Here is a 22,898-nt window from a genome sequence, read left to right as displayed (position 1 = left end):
GCTACAAGAATATATAAGCTCCTAACACTAACTAAATGAATTACCAAATATCAAAATTCATATCGCAGAATTTCGTCAACCGATTGGCGCGTTTTGGTGGCTAACGCTACGTAGCATTATGCTACACAATGAAACAGCGTAATTCAGCCATTTTCTTCTAAACACATTCATAGCCACACAATAAGTTAGTCCTTTGCTGCCAACGCCAATGATATTTTCTCCCAGAATAAAGCATTTGTTGTCAAATGTTAAAACTGATACCAGCATCAAATCAATTCTGCTGTCAGTTTAGTCTGTCTAAACTGGTGCTAATTTGTATTTTGAATTATGTTTTTGCCCCATGGTCCTTCTTGCCTAGGGCCCCCAGGGGGTCTAGAGACGCCCCTGATTGGAACAGTGGCTGCAACACTTTTCTGACCCCACGATGAGTTGGTTGAGAGTTGTAGCTCATTGTTCAGCTGTTCGGCCTACTCTACTGTTTTGAATGTACACTCTGCACACGACCTGCTCAGCAGCAAACAGCAGACAGACGCAGTTCGAGACTAGCCAGTGAAAATATTGAAGTATTTAGCAGCTCAAGAGACAGATATTTCCTTCAGGAGATGGTGGAGCCCAAAAACAGAGCAACGGTGGATTCATCAGGTGGAAACAAACACAATGTGGACATTAATATTACTCTGTAACTGCTGGATGTGTAAATAATATGCAACGTTTGGCAAACAAGTTTGTCATATCAACTTAAAAGGTGCAACAAATGTTATTGGCTTAAAGACTGGAAACAACAGTAATTCATGTATACAAAGTAGTATTGTTTAATCATTCAGGTTGTTTGCTTATTTAGGTTAGATGTTTTGATATATTAGAATAGCTTTTTTCTTGTGCTAGTTTTTAGTTTAGTTTAATTCTTTATTGTTGTTGTCTAGATATATTTAGTCTCTTGGTTGTTCATTTGTTCGTTAATTGGGTAACACTGTGGGCACCTGTGGTTATATGTAGGAGTAGGCAGGTACAGGACCAGCATGCACCTGGGTAGGCCTATGGTTTTTTACCAGCGCAGGAGAGGCAGCGTTAGGAGTTCCTTTGTTCTTTTGTTTGTTTGCTTGTTTTGTTTAGTTAAATAAATTATCAGAAAAACGGATTCCTGTATGGACAATGCTTTCTTTTGGCTGCGTAAACCACAAACCCACGGTGCGTCAGTGGCAATTTGATTTATGTTTTTTTTTTTTTATTGGACAAATTGCCACTACACAAATAATACAAATAAGCCGACCTGCCCCTCTAAAAGGTCACTTATTTTTGTTTGTTATCTGAGTGTTTGAATTTGAAAGGTATAGGTCACACATGCACAAATGCAGTTTAAGGCGACGATGCTTATTGCTTCGCCACCGTATAGCTTCCCTCCTTTTGGCTCGCATAGAAGGGAAGCAAACGGGAGGCAGAAGTTCATTTTGCTTATGTTTCAGTTTTAGCACGTAATAAACAAACAAGGTGTAACGTTTAAATGAATGAATACCCAGTGGTGCTATCATGCGTTTTCTGTTATCTATAGACTCACTCTGTATACCCCGTTTCCAGTATTTATGCTAAGCTAACCAACAGCTAGCTGTCGCTTCACATTTGTCATGTAGAAAGTGGTGTCCATCTTCTCATCTCAACTCTCGTTTCCAAAGTTAATGTGGCATTTTGTGTTCATCCCGACCGATTCAAACAACAGCGTGGCGCCAAAGAGTTGTTTATTTATACCTCAAGCTTTTTTCTCCTTCCTTCTTTTTCCATCTGCTAAGACAGAGGATGCTCGCCAGTCCAAACCACAGTGTGTCATCTGCTCGCGCGCTGCTCTCGAAAAACCGCACCAACTGCAGACTTGATCGACTCCCACACTCGCGGCAGCTGCAGTTATATTCAGACTCTGACTTCAGCAGTGTGCTCTCCAAACATGTGTGCTCACCCTCTAAAAACCAAAGCCATTGTGAACTGTCTTTTACAATAAGAAGCCCATTTGTATTACAGACAGAAATGTCTTCTCCCCGCCTGGTGAAACAGGGGAGGATCCAGATGAATGTTCTTAAGTGTTACCGCAGGCTTTTTACGTTGCCTTTGTGCGAGTGTGTAGGAGGGGCAATTAACTTCATGCCTCTGTGGGTTTACGGGGAGGCGCTCTGAACCTCCCTATGTCTCAGTCAGGTGCGGACGAGCGTGGACATGCACTCCCTCAGAGGGAGTCTCATTGTAAGTAAGTAACTTTGATATGGGAAAAGGTTGAAGGACGCATGCGGATTGAATCAGTTCCCCGTGGATCTTTGCTGATTAAATATCGTACTTTTTTTGTGCTTTTAAGTGCTCTCATCTGATATATTGACTTAAATTTGGGTTCCAAATGTGACCAATAATAGTCTGAGAGATCCAATGCAACTCCCGTGGCTCGCTAACGTGACGCTGCCTGCGTCCGCCATGCGTTGCTTGGCATCAGTGGACTGCAGGCACGACTTGTTCCGCTGTAATTCTACGAGCCTTCGCATGAAACGGTGCATTTATGGAATCCTTGAGAATCAGAAGTACGGGGACCAAGCCACGCTCAATGTGGACCGAAATAAGTCCACGACTAGCGAAGCGGTTGCCTTGAAAATGTGCACGAGCGTTCGTGGGTCGCAGAGGAGTGATCTTCATGACTTATGGTGACCCCCTGACTTTTAGTCTAGTGCCATCAATTTTGGGCTTTTATTGACGAAAACCACAGGATGGATTTACGCTAACATTTGGTGCAGATATTAGCAAAAATACTCTACCTGCTAAACGTCAACAATAGATTCGTACGGCTGCAGTGGAACGAGGATGAGACTTGAGGGGAACTTCAAGGTTTAGACTGGAGTCTGTTCCTCGTTTCACTGCAATCGTTGTCTGAATGAATACGGTCAACAAAGAGTCCCCTCATTAAACATTTGCCCGGATGAATGAGGTCATTTATTTATTTAGAGTTTATAGCCTTGGAAATAACAATATCTCAAGACCTCTCCCATCCAACACATGACTTACAGAAGAAGAAAAACAACACAAGTTTACAGTGTGACCGAGGTCCTCAAGCGCCGCTCAACCTGCTCTCGGCTTCTTGTGGCAGACACGGAACCGCATGCAGCAAATACTGTAGAAGGTTTTTGGTGGTCTGTTGGTCCAGTGTGTCTATATGTAAAATGTGTGTGCGTTCAGAAGGAGACAATTATTATGCAGGTGAACAAGATATGTGAGGTTTATTGAGCGCCTTGCAAATCCCATTAATGCGTCAACAGATCTTTTTTCTTCTTCTTCTTTTTTTATACCAAAGACTCCAGACTCAACCACAGAGGCGTCTGCTCCCGCATAGAAACCCCAGTTCAGATTCCATTAGTCCTGATGGAGCTGCTTCTCTTCCCCTTTCTTGTGTCGCCAGTGGATCGATTAGCAGTGTTTCCAGCACATCAGAGGCTATATTTAGCATCCATACCATGTTTATGGGAATACTTCAAAATAAAAAGAGGCTTTCTTTTCAGACGGCTAGTTTTTGGTCGTGTGAAATGAAGAGTTTTAACTGGTCATATTTAAATGTGTGCTGAACTATGAGGAAAAGGGAAGAAGTCTTTAGCCGCTATCAGCAAGGAGTCCGGAGGTCTATGAAGTCCTCAGTGTCTTCAGCAAGCTAAGTGGGTCACGCATATTTTATCTCTGGTAAAGCCCACATACGTTTGGCCTTTCTGCATTAAGCACAGCTCTAACTTCATGTTGTATTCCCTTTAACGTATGATTGAACTCAGTGACATCCTTTAATCAAGAAAGAAAAACCAGGGTAAACACAGATGACCTCATCTATAATTAATCTGAATTCTTTTTTTTCTTTCTTTTTCAAAATGACCAGAAAGAGCAAAGTGGATGTGACTATTTATAAAATGCCTCTATTTAAAAATGAATGGCGTTCCTCTTAAACTCTGTAGAAGTCACTTGTATCTTATGAAGATGAATCTGACTGTCATTTTGGAAAATGGTGATTTATGCATGCAGTGTGCAATATGTTGTGCTTATACACACTGTAACAAATGTCCCCGCTAATTAACAGTAAACAACTGGCAGCTACAGCTTCCAGTATTCAACTGTAATCTACTGTAATTTACAACAACTGCTTAATACTGTAAATATTATTACAGTACAGTGCTGTATAGAAAATATATTATATTGTTATTTTAGTGTTCCTATATTATATATTTATATACATGTTGTGCTTATACAGTATATCCCTTTACGGCTTATTTCCCCTGCAATGTACAAAGGATTGAGTGTCCTTTCATCGGTAGGTTTACAGAGACATTTGAACGTTACTTTGTGTAATTCTTTCTTTATTAGAAGTAATATTCCAGTGAGAACTAGTTGTGTTATCATGCGCTAATCAAGGGCTATAGCAAAGCAATACCATACGTATTTACCTAATATATATATTGTCTGTAGCGTGACGAATACCATTGACTGTTACAACCCGTTAATTAATTCTTGTAATTACACGTACAGTCCGTTTTATACGCGATGTCACTTCACCTCGTTGCGGGCCCCGCTGGCTGTTTTCAGCTGCTGGAAATCATCTGATGGATCAAACCATTCGCGGCGTCGAACGAGACACTTTGTTGTCTTGTTGCTGCCGACAAACCCGATGAGAGAGCTGTACCGGTACATTAAATGCTCTGTCTCGCGTTTTGAAATGCGTCTTCGACGGATGATTCGCGCGTGTGTTTTGGTAAGAGAGTTGTGTCCCCTTGCGAATAAAAAAGGTTGGTACAGTCCAGTTGTCCGGCATGCGGTTTTTCGTCGCGATCGGCGGCGTCAAGCTGGCACGAGGGAGGACCAGACACGTACCGGAAATTGAGCAATGTTGCTTTCACAATATGGGTCCATGAAAAAGTCATTGTTCAGCCGTAGCAGCAGTACGCATTTCAATGCAATGACACTGGGGCTGAACCACTTTGCAGTGAGGACCATTCTGGATATGACACTAAATTCTTACTAATACTTTTGTATTATTTGTCCTGTCTGTTCAGTGTGGTAGGCCTACGTCATTGTTTGAATGGTCTACTTGTGACCTGTTCACGGAATGCAACCTAAATTTAGCTTTCAACTAAATATTGTACAATCAAATTATATATTTGTTATCAGACCTTTCTAATATAACGACCATACTTTGAAAATCCGATTGCCTCCTACGAATATGATGGTAATTACCGCCTCCTGTTTGTATTTAATTTGTTTAATTTTGGTGCGTTTACTGTGCATGTTGAATGGCCATGGTTTGCTATTTATTGCATTTAAAAAATAATAAAAAATATTTTTACAATTGCTTTGGAAATAATTGATTGACGAAAAAAAGGAACCCCTCGGCTATTGTTCTGCGACCGGAAATGCATGTGGGCTATATTCCTGGGGTTTCCGGAAAAATAACTTTTATTGATAAAAAAAAGTGAAAACGAAACGGTGGTTTTAATGCACCATCGGCGCGCAGCAACTTAAAATACATAAAGCGGCATAACTTTATTCTAGAAATTCCGACCGGAAGTTGTTTTGTCAGTCGTCGCCACTTGACTCTGGTCCCCGCAAGACTCGCTGAAGCTTTTTATTCTCACACTGTACATTTTCCACGAAAGACTCGCTGGATTGGACGGATTGGGCACCAACGACAGTTTATTATAAATCGGCATTTCTGACATTCCCTGTCGTTTTTTTCTTTTTGTCGGATCCTGCTTTTTATTTCCACATTATTGTTTCGGTTACTTTTCCCCCTTCTATTCCGATTGGATTTACAAAGGGCGTGTTTGGGAGCGATCTGTACCGGGAGTTTCATCTCCTGTACTTGTGCGACTCTGAGGAATGACAGCGACTGGGAATCGATCCGCCTGAATGGAAACAATGGATTATAAAGACCTGGGACACAATTTCGAAGAGAAGCTGACGCTAACAGACAAATGTGAGTATATTAGTATAAACAAGGTGGTGGTTGTGATTCTGATTATTATGTCCCCCCCTCTCATTTTTTATCCTACCAATCATACTGAAAGTGTGTCGGTATTTTATTTTTTTAGATTATATTTTAGATTCAACAGCAACACATCACATTCCTCCCACTTCCAGATGGGATGTTTGTTCGTACCCCCCCCCCCCCCTCCCCTCCCCTCCTTCGCCCACACACACACACACACACACACACACGCGCACACTCAAAACAGTGGTCTGTTCCGCATCTGTCCCTCTCTCTAACAGACGGATCCTAACCGGCAAGAGATCCTGGAAATGCTGCACTGAGCTGTGGTCTCCATTACGAAACACGTCAATGGGGGGGGGGGGGGGGGGGGGGGGCACGAAAATACAATGAGGAAAAAGCTGTTGCAAAAATAAATGGGCAATCAAAGATTAGTGAGATGCTAAACAGCTCCCAGGCCAGTACCTTTGCTCAAGAGCACGTCAGCAGCGCAGACACAGCGGCTGATGTTAAACATCTGCATCTCCAGCTGATGGTTTCTCATACTGTGACCGGCCTCTTTGTGGCTGATCCAGTGTCCCGGTGAGGATTTTAATCCACAACCCATTTTATTTCTTGTACTGTACGTGTACTATACTGATTTAATAATGTAAACACATAACATGAAATGGATCAGATAAAGGATATGCACAATTTAATTAGGCTATTATTCCAGTATATATATATATATATATATATATATATATATATATATATATATATATATATATATATTGGCTAATATGAATTTGTGGTGTCTTGCATCCGTCATCTGCCCTTGAACTGTGTACTGGCAGAAGGTGACTTTCTGCTCATTGGCAGCCGCCCCCCCCCCCCCATGGGGGGCATTGAAGGGAGAGAAAAACGTTTGCCGCAGCTTTTCATCAACGCAAAGGCAGGCTGTCATGGTGCTGGCTCCCTGCATGTGTGGGTGTCTCTACAACTGCTGCATGTGCATTGGTCAAACTTGACGGTGACATTTGTTTTGACGCGTCTGTGCTAAAATTTGTTCTCAGTTGTCGGCCGACATGTACCTGGATTGCAGATATATATATATATATATATATATATATATATATATATATATATATATATATATATGCAATATCTCTGTCTGATTTATTATTCCAGCTCTCATAGCGACCCCTTCACAGGCATGAGTTTGACAAATGACAAAATAAAAAAGGCTCCTGTTCTGGGCTCCTTCTAATCCTGATCCTGGTCTCTTTTCTGAGAGGAAAACCACCTGGAGTTCACAATCAAAAAGTCAGAATGAGTCCAAAATGATCCCGGACGAAGGCAGACACATCACGTTGTTAGGGTTTCCCTTTTTCTTTCTGTTTATGCACTGGTGTTATAAAAGTGATATTTGGATCTTTAAATGGTTTACACTGGTAGACATGTGATGCGTTGAGCTTTTAAATGTATCATTTGTCAACCTTGAGTCTTCATTGAACTGGAGGCTGCTGCTTCAGTGGTCAACAGGAGGGAAATAACATCCGGAGGCAAATGCTTGTCAACTTTGAAGCTGTGTTCAGGCCCTTAATCGTGAAACGTTTGTGTTCATTCTTCTTTAGAGGTGTAATTTCTGCTGGAAACAAAGTGCGTTTATTGAAATACTCATAGGGCTCGTATTGTCCTTGGGGCAGGTTCGCCCATTGATGAGGGATCTAAGGTAAAAGATTAAACTCAAAGCGTGTTTTGGTTGCAGTCGGAGCCGCAGCATGCAGTCGGGTGGTTCAACATGTGACGGTATCCAGTAGCGTTAGATAAACAGAAACATTCTTCCTCTCCGACGCCTTTCTGAGAGCTGTGAGTCTCATTCTTGTTTTTAAAAAAAAGAAGAAAAGAAAGGAGGACAGCGAAGAGCGTGCATGCAGAGCTGAGAGAGAGAGAGAGAGAGAGGGGGGGGGGTGGGCGGGATCACAATCCCATTCCCAAGTGATTTATTCAGGTCTGAAGTCGGCAGACGCCGGCTTTAGCCCTTTAATGCACGTGGACCATCCAAATCCCTAACACATAGATGCATACATTCATCTCTCCTGACCTCATATATCTCCCGTCATGCCCCACACGCCCTGAAACCAGTCGGCCAGCAACATTACGACACTCAAACAGAGTCTGTCTCCCCCGCTGGTGTGTCAGAGTGGATGCTACAGAAGCGGAGTGGAGTTTCTCTTTTTCTCTTAGAGGAAAACGCAGCTTGGGCCCTTTTCCTACTTGGAGCCAAACCAAGACTCTCCAAGACACGACGTGTTCAAAGGGTCTTTGTGTGTACGGCCCACAATAGGAGTGGCACCGGCTTCTTGTGCGGCGCCGACACAGAAAAGAAACCCCCCACTGCAACTCGTCTGTAAAGGAGTTTGAGGTGCACAGTGGTTGGGTTATCTGCAGTTGCCACGGCGCTCGCTCCTGCATGTCTCAGCGAGGAGTTGAGCGCTCCTCTGTGGAGGTGATCATGAGACGTGGCCTCCCGTTGGCCCCGCGAGCTGCCCCAGTCGCGCTGACGTTATGTTCTTGGCATGCGCTCGACATCACGCAGTCCGTCTGGAAATGTGCATTCTGGCCTAGAAAACCTCCCGTTGAATGTGTCATCGATCATAAGTCATCCTTCATAAACTCCGGGAACTTCGTTCTGGGGTTCCCAGTAAATACAGCTGGGTGACTTCTATGGAGGGCTGCAGCTAAGAATTATTATTTTATTGGTCTTATTACTGCTTGTTTTTGTCTGACTAGCAGTCCGAAAGCACAAAGATATCAAGAAGCACAGATGAGCAGCGACTGAACCTCATAGCTAACAAGCTGACAGCAGGGCAGGGTTCAGCATCACAGTTCAGCATCCAAAACTGACGCTGTAGCAAGAATGACAATAAATGCTCTGGTTTCGGGTTTCTAAAAAAAAACAAAAAAAACATACAAGAGCAAAAGGAAATGTAAGGAATGGATTAAACGGTCAAACGTTAGCGTGTCTAGCTTCGAGGGAAAAGAGAAAAAACTAAAGGTGGGTGAGCGTCCTGATCGATTAATCGACAAAATAGTCGCAGATTGTATTGTCTCTTGATCGTCTACTTGACTCCTCGGGACTCTTTAGATCGTTAAACCCACATTCCGGTACCAACACAGAGTTTTCGATACAGTTTCTGTGAGCATCGGAGGGCCCAAACTTAAACTAAAGCCAAAGCCCGAGCTCAAGTTCACACGGCTCTGCCAACCGTGTGTTGAAGTCCTGAGGGTGGGGTTGGGGTTTGAGTGGATCCTTGAGGAAGAAGGGAGGAGGAGGAGGAGGAGGAGGAGGAGGAGACCAGAGGGCGGGGGGGCCTCTCTACAGTCCACGTCAGCGGCCTCTGTGACCATATGCTATAAATCACAGCCGAGAGGCTGAACCACTCGCACAGGAAAGGAGAGGAAGTGCTCTATTCTGTTGCCGGGTATGAAGAGGAAGAAGGATGTGTATCCTCCCATGTTTCGGGTGTATTCAGAAGAAGAAGAAATAATCTGAATTCTTGAATGGGATGTTGATCCTGTTTGCGGCATAATCCTGTTCGGGATGGCGTGAAGCAAGAGCTTGGTCATAAAAGGAACTGTCATATTTCAGAGATTAGAGTCATTGTAGCAAACACCTACACGACGGGGACTATTTCAGAGCTAATGTGGAGGAAGTGATGAGAGTCATCAGAGCGCTGATCTCTTTATGGTTCAACAATAAGTACACATACTCCAAACGGCAACTTTCAATTGTGACGTTTTTTTAATTTATTGCAGTTCACTCCCCAAATAGCACTTTGGTGCTCTTCGTAAAAAGCGATTTCTTCTTCTGTTTATTCCACATGGTCCGCTGCTGCGTCAGGAAGGAGCAAAACACATCACTTCCTGAGGGTGTTTTAGTTTTGCAAAGTCAAAGCTTCTATGACCGACTCACACTTAGGTCACCGTGGACTCGAGTCACCGGTCTGATGACTTTAGACTTTTGACTGGACTTTAGACTTGATTAGACAAAATCAATAAAGACTTGAAGCCCTTAAAAACAGCAGACCAGCTGGCAGAAAAACAATGACTTGTTTCGGACTCAACAACAAAATAGCACTTTGTTTTGAAGAAGAAGGTACACTTCATTAAACTCCACACACAGGACCTATAGACATGCATTATTGTTGTGGAGAGAGGGAGTGATGGGGAAGTAATAACCACTAGTTCTGCTTTACACTTGTTGTGGACATCCCACAAACGTCGGGAACATCTAACGCCCTCGTGTTTGGGTTCATATCATCATCCGTGGGCTCACACAGCTCTGGATGACTGCCGCTTCCAGCGCTACTAGAGCAGCAGCAGCCAGTTTGATTCACCAACAGCACGACGTCAGTGATGACGGGCGGACCGTCTCAACGCTGATTGGCTTTCGCAACTCAGCGTCGAGGCAAATTTTTCCGCTTCGCTCTATTCGCGTCATTCGCAACCATTCGCGTCTGTGCATTGAATTCGCATGGGATCTACTCGCTTTTAGTGTGAACGCAGCATTACGATCATTCTTTTGGTAGATTAAGTGTTTACCAGTCACGTAGATACAAAAAATAGGAAGAAAAAACACAATGCAAATAAATGAACACCATAATATAATATAATTATGGGGATATCAACTGTATGTTTGTATTAATCACTTAGTATTGTAATTACCTACACATTTCTGCTATGACACAAAGTTGTACAGCTTATCCTCGAGTGATCGTATATTTTAATCAATAAATAATCAATGAACATGTGTGAATATGTTCAGGTTTTGGACGGTTAATCTGATAAAACTATAGTAATTTGATGATGTCACATTGGATTCTGGGAAAATTGTAATGGACATTTTTGTCTATTTTCTGAAACTCACTGCTAGTTGTACTACCTGGTGCTGCAGCCACAGTTCGATCAGAAGCTCTTAAAGCTTCAAGCAACTCTGCTCTTGAATGTAGAATTCAAAATGACTTCTCTTTGATCTATTACACAGAGTACTACAGGACTGCTTGTGTCCTCAGGGCCTTTCCAGCTGACCCGGAGGCCATCTCCTCCCTCCCTCCCTTTTTAAAAAAATTCTGCAGCACACTCAGATTTGACTTCCCCTGGCGTTAGGCTGTTCAATTCAAGTGTAATTGATCAATATTAATGCAGCAGAATTCATCTCATCAGTGATAAGTAGGAGCTTGTTTTTGCTGCGCTTGCTGGAAAGGAGACCTCATAAGCTGAACTTTCTTTCCTCAAAGGAGACAAATATGTTAATTATTTTAGGAAACAACCCCCTGTAATGGCAAGAGTTTTGTATCAGCCATGCGGCTGCATCTGTCTGGTTCCTGTCCTGTACTTGTCCCCCGTTGCCCCCTCGTTACCCAGCATGCCTTGCAGTATGCACTGGATGTTTTTGTTGATGTGTTACTCAAACCTCAGGGAATCACAAACAGATGCACCCCCCGCCCCCCTCCTTCTCCTTGCTTTGAAGTGTATGTGTTTAAGTGTGTGGAGAAAACAGGCCTGGTGTAGCGACGTCTGCACACACACACACACACACACACACACACACGCACGCGCGCGTCACTAACCATCTCGCAAGTCACAGGACCCACAGGCTCTAATATTAGAGCGCAGATGATGACTGATGAATGAATGCTGCTAACACTCTGTATGAATGCAACAGGACAACAAACCGTATAATAACAACAAACAAAACTTATAACACATCTGTATGATCCGCCATCTTGACTTGAGACTGATCTTACAATGGTGCCTGGTACCCCAACGCGCTGCAACGGGAAAACCTTTGGGTTGTGTAAGGGTGCGTCGTCATGTGGCGCTGACAGACATCTTCTCTCTTTCCTTTCAAACCACTGTTTTGTTTCTCCTCCTTGAAAGAGCTCGTCTCCAGGATGGAGGATGACGACCAGGCTGCAGCAAGATGCCGGCACATTTTGTTCGCAGCTGGTCAGGTTTTCCTCCAGTCTGGCGGACCATCACAAACCCTTCTTGGTTGCCATGTTGATTTTTCTCTCCCACACAATTGAACAGCTGATGTTTTTTTTAGCAAAAACACCCCAGAGCTGATGCTGCAGCAGCCTCTTCCTGTTGAATTTAGTGAAAGGAGGCATTGAACCCGTGTCCTTATGGCGTTTAGGAAATGAAAGAAGTTTAATGTTTTACGGTCGTCTCGTGAATTGGGAGGGTCTGCTTGTCAATATTGGACGCTAAAGGTGCTTTAAAAATTCAACACTTCAACTTTTTTTTATTGAGTAGCATTAAATGATAACATTCAAAATAAATGCATGCTTGGGAAACACATTTACAGCAGTATATTATTTATACAGACTTCCAATATACTTCTATTTGGACCCCAAAAATGAAAAGAAACATTTTGTGCATGTTGCAATAGCTTGATTTACTCCATTTTCTAGACATATGTTACACTTGCAGAAACAAAAACTTGAATTGATTGAATTCATTTTATATGAACTTTAACGACTTCCAGCCTTTCATCATGTATCTTTAAAAGTTTAGTATCTGACTAACTATCAACCTCTTCCTGAGAAACCTTACCCAGTGAAACTACAAAGGTGCAGCTCAAATGGACGTAGCGCATGGTATAAACTTTGTTTGTTGACCCGGAGTGATGCAGCACTGAAACCAGACCTCAGCTGAGATTAAATTTAGTCTGTCATCACACCTCACCACGCTGCCCGGTCACCGTTAGTCAGCCAGATAAAGTTATGCCCTACATATGAGGTCCAAAACAAGTGGGTGAGTGTGGTAGGACAGCTGTATTCTTGACTCTTTAGATCCACTTAATGTTGATGTTTCTACCACAAAAAATCACAACCAAGACTTAGTTTTGATGTAATATTGACGTACTTTACTTTCCTCTTTGTCATCTGTCTGTTTGTTACCCTATGACCTAGATTGTGTGAATCACTGAGGCTGTAGCTGCTTCATTGTTCACACTTCCTTCCCCGTCCCTGTGACTTAAAGGGCCATACAGACCTTGTGGTAACACTGAGCTTATTGACATCACGTCTTGCTCATTGTGCTCGAGATGATGACCTAATGATGCGCTCATGGCCGAAGAAGTGTAACTACTAGATTACAGCCTTCAGTCTAAACAAGCCACGCCTGAGCTTTTTCCTCCGTGTCTTGAAGAAACGCTTTCCTCAGCACACCGCCTTTAAAAATGTTTTAGAAGTCTTTCTGTTTCTCGCTGCATCACTTGTGACTTTATGTTTTAGTATCAACCCTGAGCTAGTGAATAGAGGAGGGGGGAAAGGTGAATAATAGAGTTTACATCTATGATGCATGCCTGGCTCTGTTATGCGTCTTTGTGACTGGGTAACCCACTTCTTTGTGGTTAAAAGCATCTGGAGTAACATCCTGTCTCCTGCCCCCTCGCCATTCTGAATGAATCAATTTTAGCTCTCATATTCTAACCCATGCAGGCTTTGTTGTACTTTTTATAGTACTATTAACTTTTAATAGCTTGTCCTGTTTTTGCACTCTATTCAAAGATGGGGGAAGGGTTGAGATATTCAAACTCAACTCGTTATTTTCTCCTGATGACACATTTTCCGTCAAGTTTTATTTCTTAACTCGACATTTCATCACATACTCCCTGCCTAGCAAGCCCAACGACTGCTAGCAAAGTTAGCCAGTTAGCTCCTGTGAGCTAGGTTACTCTGAAACCAAACAAATCAACTGTAGAACACAGTACAACAGCACAGTAACTAAACTGTAGCTTTTAAGCCTCATCTAAACAAGTTTGCTCATGCTGATTTATTGTTGTTTATCTACGTGAGCACCATTAGTTTGCATGTCCGCCAAACTAGCTTATCATGTATTACCATTTATGGAGCAAGTATTTAAGACCGTTTTACAGGGTTCCCCATTTAAAACAAGCCGGATGGAAACGTTAAAAAGTCAGCAAAGTTTTTCAACCAACTCGCTAAGTTTTAGCCTGAGCATTAGCTTATGCTAGTTAGCGGTCGTCGTTTCTGGCGACTAAGTCCTCGTTCGTTGGGTAGAAATGAGGAGCCATATTTTGTCGACATCTGAAGACCCATAGTTACGAAGAGGAAACTTTGCTGGCATAGACCAGTAGTGAAGGGTGGTGGTACTTAGCTACGTTCTCTTCTAACCAGACTCCAAAGAGAAAACGCAGCATTGTGCCTTAGGCTACAGCTAACACGCAGGCGTCTGTAATTATAACCGTAAAAATTAAGGTTTCTCTTCTATCATCAGCACAGAGAAGCCACATTTCTTCCTCTGTGACAGTGATTCGTAGCTGTGCTTTGTTGCTTATTGATGCAACATGGAACTCGTTGCAGACACAGCTGTTGGTTCTGGTGACCTCTCACAGCGAAACGGCAGAATCAGAGGGCTTCAAAGGTTCACGCAGTATTCGTTTTGTGAGTCCTGAAGTTTTCCTGCCCTTTCAGAGGAAGTTGTGTGGTTGACATTTTTTATTTATTTATTTTTTAAACCACGCATGCTTGAGTTTCAACTCAGTGACCTTTTGGCTTACTCAGTGCTTCTTGCTTGTCATAAAATGGAATTGGGGGCTTTTCAGTTCAGTGCAATGGACAATAAATACATTTGTTCCAGCTTTAAAGGTGTAAGACCTGAATATGTACTCGGTAATTCAATTTAGTGAACATTTCTCACACACTCAATGGTTATAGCTCTCCAGACATCCAAACTGGAGGCGTGTGTTTTGGCTGTTGTGGCTCGCAGCACCACCAATGTCCCAGGAATGTTCTTCCTCTGCTTTTCCCTGGGGCGTGGATGCTTGTTGCCCAACAGCGTTTCCGTTTTTAAAAAAAGAAGAAAAACATCCACAGAGGAAGAGGTTGTGGAGGCGTCCATCAAGGCTACATGTGCGCGTTGACAATGTGGAAGCAGTCAGATACGTGCTGCAGATGGTTGTGATAAGACTCATTTATGTCTCAAAATGCCTGTTTTTGGTTGGATTACAAATTCCTGGAGTCACTCAATCTGAGTTTGTGCATTTTGTGGAATCGAGATTAATCGGATATTGTTCTGTTTTGACGACACATAAACTATTTATTCTCTTCTCTTTTTTGGATGACTTTAATTCGTTGAGTCTTTGGCACATGCAGAGCATCCAGACCATGCAGACACATACAAAAAAAGACACACACTTGCTTTATAAAACATGTGCAAGGGGAATGTGGATGCCAGGGATTCCTGAGGTTGGCCTGACCCAGATCCAACATGTCCCGCTCATCATAAAGACTCACACACAAACACACACAAACGCATGCGTGTTCACATACTGGCTCTCTCATGCACATAACTCCAAATACAATAGAGTCTGACCTGCTTCACATAACATGGGGTTCAGCTCCCCTCCACCTCTAAAAATTACGGATTAAAGAGATGCTTCACTTTAAATATTTTTGATATTTATTGTTATATATAGTATAGTATATTAAATTAAACTAATGCAGTCTAACCGCAACAGTTCATGAAGGTTATATTAGTATATAATTTAACCTACCGTTCATGTTATAAATGTTTTTACAAAATGATTGAAACACATTGGAGATTTCAGAAAGATCCAGTGTGTTTCAATCTTTTCCAATGGTAATAACTACTTAAGTATTGATGTTAACAGCACAAGTCAAAACATGGTCTTTAAGCCTTTTTCATAACACATCAAATGAACGATGGCTCTCAATTGAATTTAGCTGCTTTGTTTTCGAGGTCATGGACAAACCATGACTTGGCACTTGATACAACAGAGCCTTTTGTTCATATTATCTCTATTTTCTTTGGAGACTTTGCATTTAGTGGAAAGTAGACAGTAGATTTGAAAGGAAGTGAGTGGGAAAAAGGACAAAAAAAGTTCCCCAATTGGAATTGAACCGGGGATATTGCTGTTGCCTCTAAAAACTGAGCTCTATTAGGTATATGAGGTATATCTTGACTACCCAAAATACTTATAAACTCTGTGCAAACACATAATAATAATTATTTTGGTAAGAATGTCCATGCTGTAGCGGTAAAAGTCAGAGAGAAAATGAGAGAATTTGGGATTGGCTGGCCTACTGCCCCACTTATACTGTATGTACCATCTTTATTTCCACCATGCTTATTGTGATGGATAACCTTCTAACAAAACTCCTCACGTTTGATCTGCTTGTCATACACAACCTCTTATCTGGGTGTTAAATTAAAGGCAAGTTCCAGTGGAAATTACTTAAGAAATGTAACATATCATAGAGTCCACACTCCCTCATCTATCTGAGGGAAAACATTAGCAACGCATTTCTTTCCTGACAGTTGCTGGTAAATTTCAGTCAAGTTTGGAAGGTTACCAACTCTCATTTGGACGTGTGCCTCTGTTTTATTCTGTTATTGGTTACAACAGGTTTATTTTTTTTCATGCCAGATGGAGTTGGATTTTACCAGCCAATGTGGAACGCACACAAACAAAATTAAGTTTTCCTGTCCGGCCTGAGCGATAAATCTGGTGCACCACATGCTGCAGTTTGTGGTCACTGTGGCGTCCCAAGGTGCCTCGACAGAAGCCAGCCCCTTTTAGGGCCGACATTCTCAGTATGGCGCTTATCGCTATTTATAAACCCAGAGTCTGTCACAGTGGCACAGAAACCTGAGATGGCTGTGGAGGGTCGAGGGAGGGTGTGTGTGTGTGTGTGTGTGTGTGTGTGTGTGTGTGTGTGGGGGGGGGGGGGGGGGGGGGGGGGATTTGTGTTTCTGTGTTAAACGGAGCTTGTCAAATGGATGGCTGATCATGGGCAATAAGACGTGTATTTCTGGTGTTGCACGGACACCACTGAAGCCATGTGTATTAATATTATGGATGCATGTTTATATTGAGGCATTATCCCATATTCTGATGTTATTTTTCAGTAATATCAGACTGATAATAATACATAATAATAATAATAATAATAATAATAATAATAATAATAATAATAATAATAATAAGCAGTTGCTAATATATTGCAGGCAGTTGTGACTTTTTTGCCATTCAACTTCTCCTAGAATGACCAGGCCAACAAGCATGGAAAAAAGTTAATATTCATAGATTTATGTTATTATTATTCTTGGTCTTTTTTTCTTTTTGAGGGTAATAATTTTCTATCTTTTTGGAAGTACATTTCATATAATGCTTTGTAAACAGGAAGTAAGAAGTTGCCATTGATTTAGGAAGCTACCACAACATCCCGTTTTCTAACCTGTATTTAGGTATTTATGCAATTATGTATTTATGTCAGCAAAAGTATGCTAAATTATCTATTATCAGTTCCTGTTTGCGTTGCACTCTGGAGGTACAACTATCACTGGATGGCTTTGATACTGAAGAGAACTTTAAAACTCTGTGAGTGGCGTCTTTCTAGCTACGTTTTCTGAGACGATTTATGGATGAAATAATATCTTCGGAAACTATAACTCAATCTGAATCTAGTTATGTGTGGTATGTCTTTGAGTTCACATTTGATGCAAAGTGTCTCAAAGTGCCTTAACTGCCACCATGAGCTGTGTATGTTGATAAGCAGGCATACTACAATAACTCATTTCCTCTTCAATGCACCTACCCATTTCACCTGAACCAATATCTTAAAAAAAAAAAAGACCTCTCATCTAGATTAATAAATGTAATCAGAATACGTGGCAAAAAAAAAGGATTTTCATCAGAAACGTTGAAACAGCTGCAGCTAATTAGTGTCATCTTTCTTTTAATGTTCACTAATGTTTCTCCTGTGTCCTCGGCCTAAAGTCAAACAATGCATCTTTTGCTGAACAGCACTAAATGCTGAATGCTAATATTGACATATAGTGTTAGTTTAACACACAGTAGAGAAGTGAGTCATAAAGAAAGACTGACGGGGTCTAAAGATGTCTAACATTACCTTGCCACCATTAAAACTGTGTTTATACTGGAATCTTGCTTTGACATAACTCCTGTCATCGCTCCTCTTTTTCAGTCAGTGCTGTTTAGATGCAAGAGAAACACCCAACAGCCACACCCATGCTGTACTTATGGTAATACCTGTGGTTAGAGTCAGCTCTGCAGCCTAAATAGAGTCATGCGACAGGGTTCGTCCCAAATTCTGATAGAACATTGCAAATTAAAATAAAAAGTTGACTCATTTACAATTTTTTGATTGACTTACAGCACCTCAAATTGACATATCTGGTTGTATATGTACACAGGCTTTCTTCTTCTTCTTCTTCTTCTTCTTCTTCTTTTCTCAGTATAATCAGCACTAGTTAATGTTCATTCTTGAATAAGTTTGACTCGTCTCGTCAGTCTTTTACATCCTTTCTTTCAGGAATATTTTAAATTCTAGGAATTGAAGTGATGGTCTCTTAAAGCCATATAAGGCTGGTAAACTGTTCAAACTCAATAAGTCAGCCACGCTTGGTGAAAAAGTCATATTCTCAAGTGAGGAGGAGCACTGCGATCCTCTTCTTTTGCCAAATCCTTTTTTTCCCCAAGAATCAGGAAGAAGCAGGGCCATCCTGCATCTTTATTTTCTTCTTTTTTTACTCTCTTAAACACACGGGGCTCTAATTCACATCCCATCATTCCTCCATTAGTATTCTATAATGCAGCCTGTGCATCTAAGCTCTGTGCTTGAAGTACAGTGGGGGTAGCTGGAGAGGAGCCCAGTGTTAATCTGTGATTTATGTGGTTCGGTGAGCGTTTGGACCATCTGCCCCGTCGCTGGCTGACGGGAGAGGAGAGCTGGCCTGGAGCCTGCAGCCTCTCACCTTCCTACCTCTGAGCCTCTGTCTCATTATCTTCCTCAGCTCTTACTGTCTCCATCTCTCCTGCTTTTTTTTCAAAGTCTTTTCAAATCCTGCTCTTTCTTTTTCCTCCTCCGTCGTTATAAAAACTGCCCGCCGCCCAATTTTTTCCACTCCCTCATTGTCCTCCAGCTCTGCTTTCTCTTTGACTCTCCCTTCTCACTCTCCATTTGTCCTTGTAGAAGTGCACACTTTGTCCCTCCTTCTTCTTCTGCTCCTTCTTCTTCTTCTTCCTGCTCCAGTCCCCCCCCCCCTCCTCCATGCGTCATAGCGGATCTGCTCAGTTTGCTGCCGACTTCTCCAGTGTGATGACAGCCAGCGAGGGACAATGGGGGCTGTGGTGTGTGTGTGTGTGTGTGTGTGGGAAGGGGTGGGGGGCAAGCAGCAGCCAAACTCAGTGACAGTACCGGTAGGAGTGTGAAAACAAAGTCGGAGCCAGGATTAAAGCAGGATGTCTTTTGTGTTTTTTTGTGCGTTTATTTTTGCTGCTTTGTCGCCCTCCGTGAGGCTCATGTTAGGAGGCCTGGAGGCCCTCGTGTTGCATAACACTTTATATTGAATGTAGAGCTGCAAGCAAGTGCCGGTTGTTTTCATTATCGATTCATTTGTAGGTCAAAGGGCAACCCGACCATCTTTACAAGTACCACACAGATACGTTTTTATCTTTCTTTTAAAAATGGCCATTAACATGTCAAGTCAACATCTTAAAATTGCTTGTGTTGTCCGACCAACAGTCTAACACTCCAAATATATTCAATTTACAATAATTTAAATCAGAGAAAAGCAACACATATTTTTTTGAGAAGCTTAAACCAACATTTTTACTTTAAAAAAATTTAATAACACTTTTATTTGATGATTCAACTTTTTGTGATTCATTTTCTGCTTTTCGCCCCATAGTGAAGTCGGGGGATTTATATTCCATTTTGACGGCTCTGTGGGGATAATTAAACCTATTATCTTTCATTATCCCCATGATACCCACTATGGGAGCATTCTTCTTTTGAGGAGAGCTGAAATAGACTCGCACAACAACCTCCTGTGTTTTCTTCCGCCCCTACAGGAAAAATCAATGTGTATCTTAATCTCTCTTAGCCTTTTTTAAAACATTTTTTACTGTGAATCTGTTACTTTGGCTACTCGTGTCTCACCTACTGCTGGTGTGTTTAATGCTGCTGACAGGAGGCCTTTTCTCTGCAGGACTAAAAACCTTCAGGGATGGAGGTGTGGGGCAGCGGATCGACTGGTGTGTGTGTGAAAGAGGTGTTAATGATTTCTAATGAGGCGAGAGTTCATTAAGTTGCAAAGGGTTTTTCTAGGTTTGGGGTGATGGCGTAAAAGACAGTCGTGTACATTGATTATCATTGTGATGTGATGTTATGACCGGGTAACCAAACGAAACACCCGTGCTATCTTGTCAATCAATTAATATGTCTTTTGCCCCCCCCCCTCCGTACTCCAGCTCTTCCTCTGCAGACGGGGCCGCTGTCCATCCAGAATGGGGACAAGACTTTGGGAAAGGACACTCCGACCTCAGACGACTCAGCCGTCACAGACCTCTCCCCCAAAACAGACTCCAACCCCATAACAGAGACCCCCACCAAGACAGATGCCTCCTCCAAGACGGATGTGGGGCCCTGCACCCCGGGCAGCAGCGCCAGCCCTCACCCCAAAAAAGGTTGTTGTTCAATATCTAAACCGTAGTGTCAGTGCCTCACCTCAGAATGATCAAATGTGTTAGATTTGGGCTCTTCTTTGTCAGACTTTCCACGAGATTTGTTTAAAACCCGGCTGCAGGGATTTGCTCCCATTCAGCCCATCAGAGCAGGTGTGGTTTGGGGCCGATAAGGCCTGACTCGTTCCAGTTAATCCCAAAGGTGTTGGGCAGGTCTCTGTGTACAGACTTTGCTTGGTGCATTTATTCAATCTGCTGTCTAACATCTCGTTGTAAGCTGGAGCATTAAGCTCCACAGAAGAGTCCACGCACTTTTGGCCGAATGATGAACGTTTTTAGAAAAGTGAAGCGTCGTTTTTTTCCGTCACTCGGGACAGAATTGTGGCTTTGTCTGTTTAAATATTTCTCAGCAGCACCAGTGTTGATATTTTAAGCGATAAACTACTTAGCGGACACAGCACACAAGAGGGGGCTGCTGTATTGCACGTAACTGTCACTTGTGTGCTTCATTTGCAGACATCAGGCAGATAGCTGGGATCAGATAGGATGCTGGTATGAAGAGCTAATTAAAGACAGAGAGATGCAGCACGGAGATGACGCTGCTCATTCGAATGGCTCAATGCAAGGTCATAGCTGTTGTTGTGGTAACGGCAAATAAACAATAGCTACAGTTACACGTGTTGGGAAAGACACCTCTACGTCGATGAGATGTATTTTGCCCTGCACTTCATAGTGCACTGCATATCAGTCGGACTGAAGTGTGCAGCCGAGTATAGGAAACTCTCGGGAAAGGCGGGGAGGAAATTCAGGTTGCCATGGAGATGGTGCAGGGCCCTCTGTGACTGGTTGAGGATGCGCGGCATACATATTACATAGCATGGAGGAGAGTCACAAAAGGAGATGGGCACCGCAGGGGGTCCTGGTTTTTCCACGGTGTGGCTTTTAACAGGCTGCTTCAAGGGCGGGGAGAGACGCACAAATCCTCGTGTTGCGCCGCTGCGTCTTTTTAAAGCGCATCAGGACTCATGCTGATTATCACTGCAGATGAGAGCGGCTGAGAAGCATGTTGTTCATCACAGCTGAGCCGCACAAGAGTGTTCTCACTGTCAGTGTACGAGGAGAAGGGAAAAGACAAACTGAATGGTGTTCTGTGTGAAATATATGCATACAATTTATTTTTTTTGATTCCATTGTTTGATATACCCTGTATCTCTCTAAGGCCTCTTCCACCACCCCAATGCAATGGAAGGCAATCAAATATTGTTGTTGCTGCTCACAGCTTTGAAAAATGGAAACTTTGTCCCTGTCAGCTGTTTGCAGGATTGTGGATTAACCACAAATTTTTGAAAAATGACGCATTTCTGTTTGAAGAATAATTAATTCTCAGTACTGTGAGCACCACACATCTGTAGCCCAGGCAGGCGGCCTTCTTTCCCAGCTACTCCAGTGGGATCCCGAGACATTCCCTGGCCAGATGGGATATGTAATCCCCCTCAGCGTGTTCGGAGTCTGCCTGCGGTCTCCTCTCAGTCGGAGTCGTTCCTGGAAAACCTCTCGTGTGCGTCCTAATCAGATGCTCGAGGCGCGTCAACTGGCTTGCTTTGATGCAAATGACCAGAGGTTCTGCTCCAAGCTCCTTCAGGATGTCTGAAGCAGTTCTCCCTCAGCTCTACTGAGTGTTATTTGTCTTTGTGATACCAGCTTAGCACCAAACAGCAGACAGACACAGTGAGCTACGATCTGGTGAACATAGTGGAGCATTCAGCAGCTAAAGAGACAAATATTTCCCTCGGGAGTTGGTGGAGACTAAAAACTGAGCTAAAAGGACAGTTCATACATTCATCGGGTGGACAAACGTTACTCTAAATGAGTGATAATGTGTCCCCTTAAAGCAAGGGTTGAAAATGTAAGAAGACTACCAACCCTTAGCTTTAACTGCTTGACGTGTAAATAAGCAACAACATAACAACATAGCCGGATTAAGATGAAAGATTCAACTGAAAGCTTTATATTTGATTTTTCCCTGCAGATTCGGTGAGCTCAGAGCAACGACAGAAACTTGCCAAGGAGAGGAGGGAGGAAAGAGCCAGATACATCGGTAAGAAATGATAAAACAATCAAATACATTGAGCTTTAAAAAAAAGAAAGTCCTTTTGACAAAATCTTCCTCAAAACAAACTCTACAGGTGATGCATGAAACTAGACTTTGTTGTGAGCAACGTGCACATCTTCTGATCTTAACGTTACTCTTTCCTTTGTCGCTCTCTGCTCTGACATGACTGACGGTTATTGTCGTCTCTCACTGTTTCTCCTCGCATGGCTTTCAGAACAGCAAACTCAGCTGCAAGGTAAGGAAGGGGCTTCACTAAAAACCCTCGCCGTCAT

General features: G+C 42.6%; 1 protein-coding gene across 16 annotated transcripts in view; it reads left to right on the top strand.

The window, feature by feature from the left end:
• The first annotated feature begins 5,480 nt into the window (after positions 1–5,480).
• Positions 5,481–22,898, top strand: part of LOC117738918 (MAP7 domain-containing protein 1-like) — a 34,804-nt gene continuing 17,386 nt past the window's right edge. For 5 of the 16 annotated variants that reach the window (XM_034545093.1, XM_034545091.1, XM_034545090.1 and 2 more), the window contains exons 1-4: positions 5,481–5,974; positions 20,301–20,516; positions 22,543–22,611; positions 22,841–22,861. In XM_034545093.1, the coding sequence (XP_034400984.1) occupies positions 5,908–5,974; positions 20,301–20,516; positions 22,543–22,611; positions 22,841–22,861 (373 nt within the window). In that variant the 5' untranslated portion in view covers positions 5,481–5,907. Of the gene's footprint in view, positions 5,975–20,300; positions 20,517–22,540; positions 22,612–22,840; positions 22,862–22,898 lie in introns of those variants that run through there. The other 11 variants (XM_034545085.1, XM_034545083.1, XM_034545094.1 and 8 more) reach the window with 9 other exon arrangements.

Source organism: Cyclopterus lumpus, chromosome 11, assembly GCF_009769545.1.
Source record: "Cyclopterus lumpus isolate fCycLum1 chromosome 11, fCycLum1.pri, whole genome shotgun sequence".
In the NCBI taxonomy this organism is placed as follows: Eukaryota; Metazoa; Chordata; class Actinopteri; order Perciformes; family Cyclopteridae; genus Cyclopterus; species Cyclopterus lumpus.
Note: the sequence above shows the minus strand (reverse complement) of the source record. Positions and strands in the feature narration are given on the sequence as shown.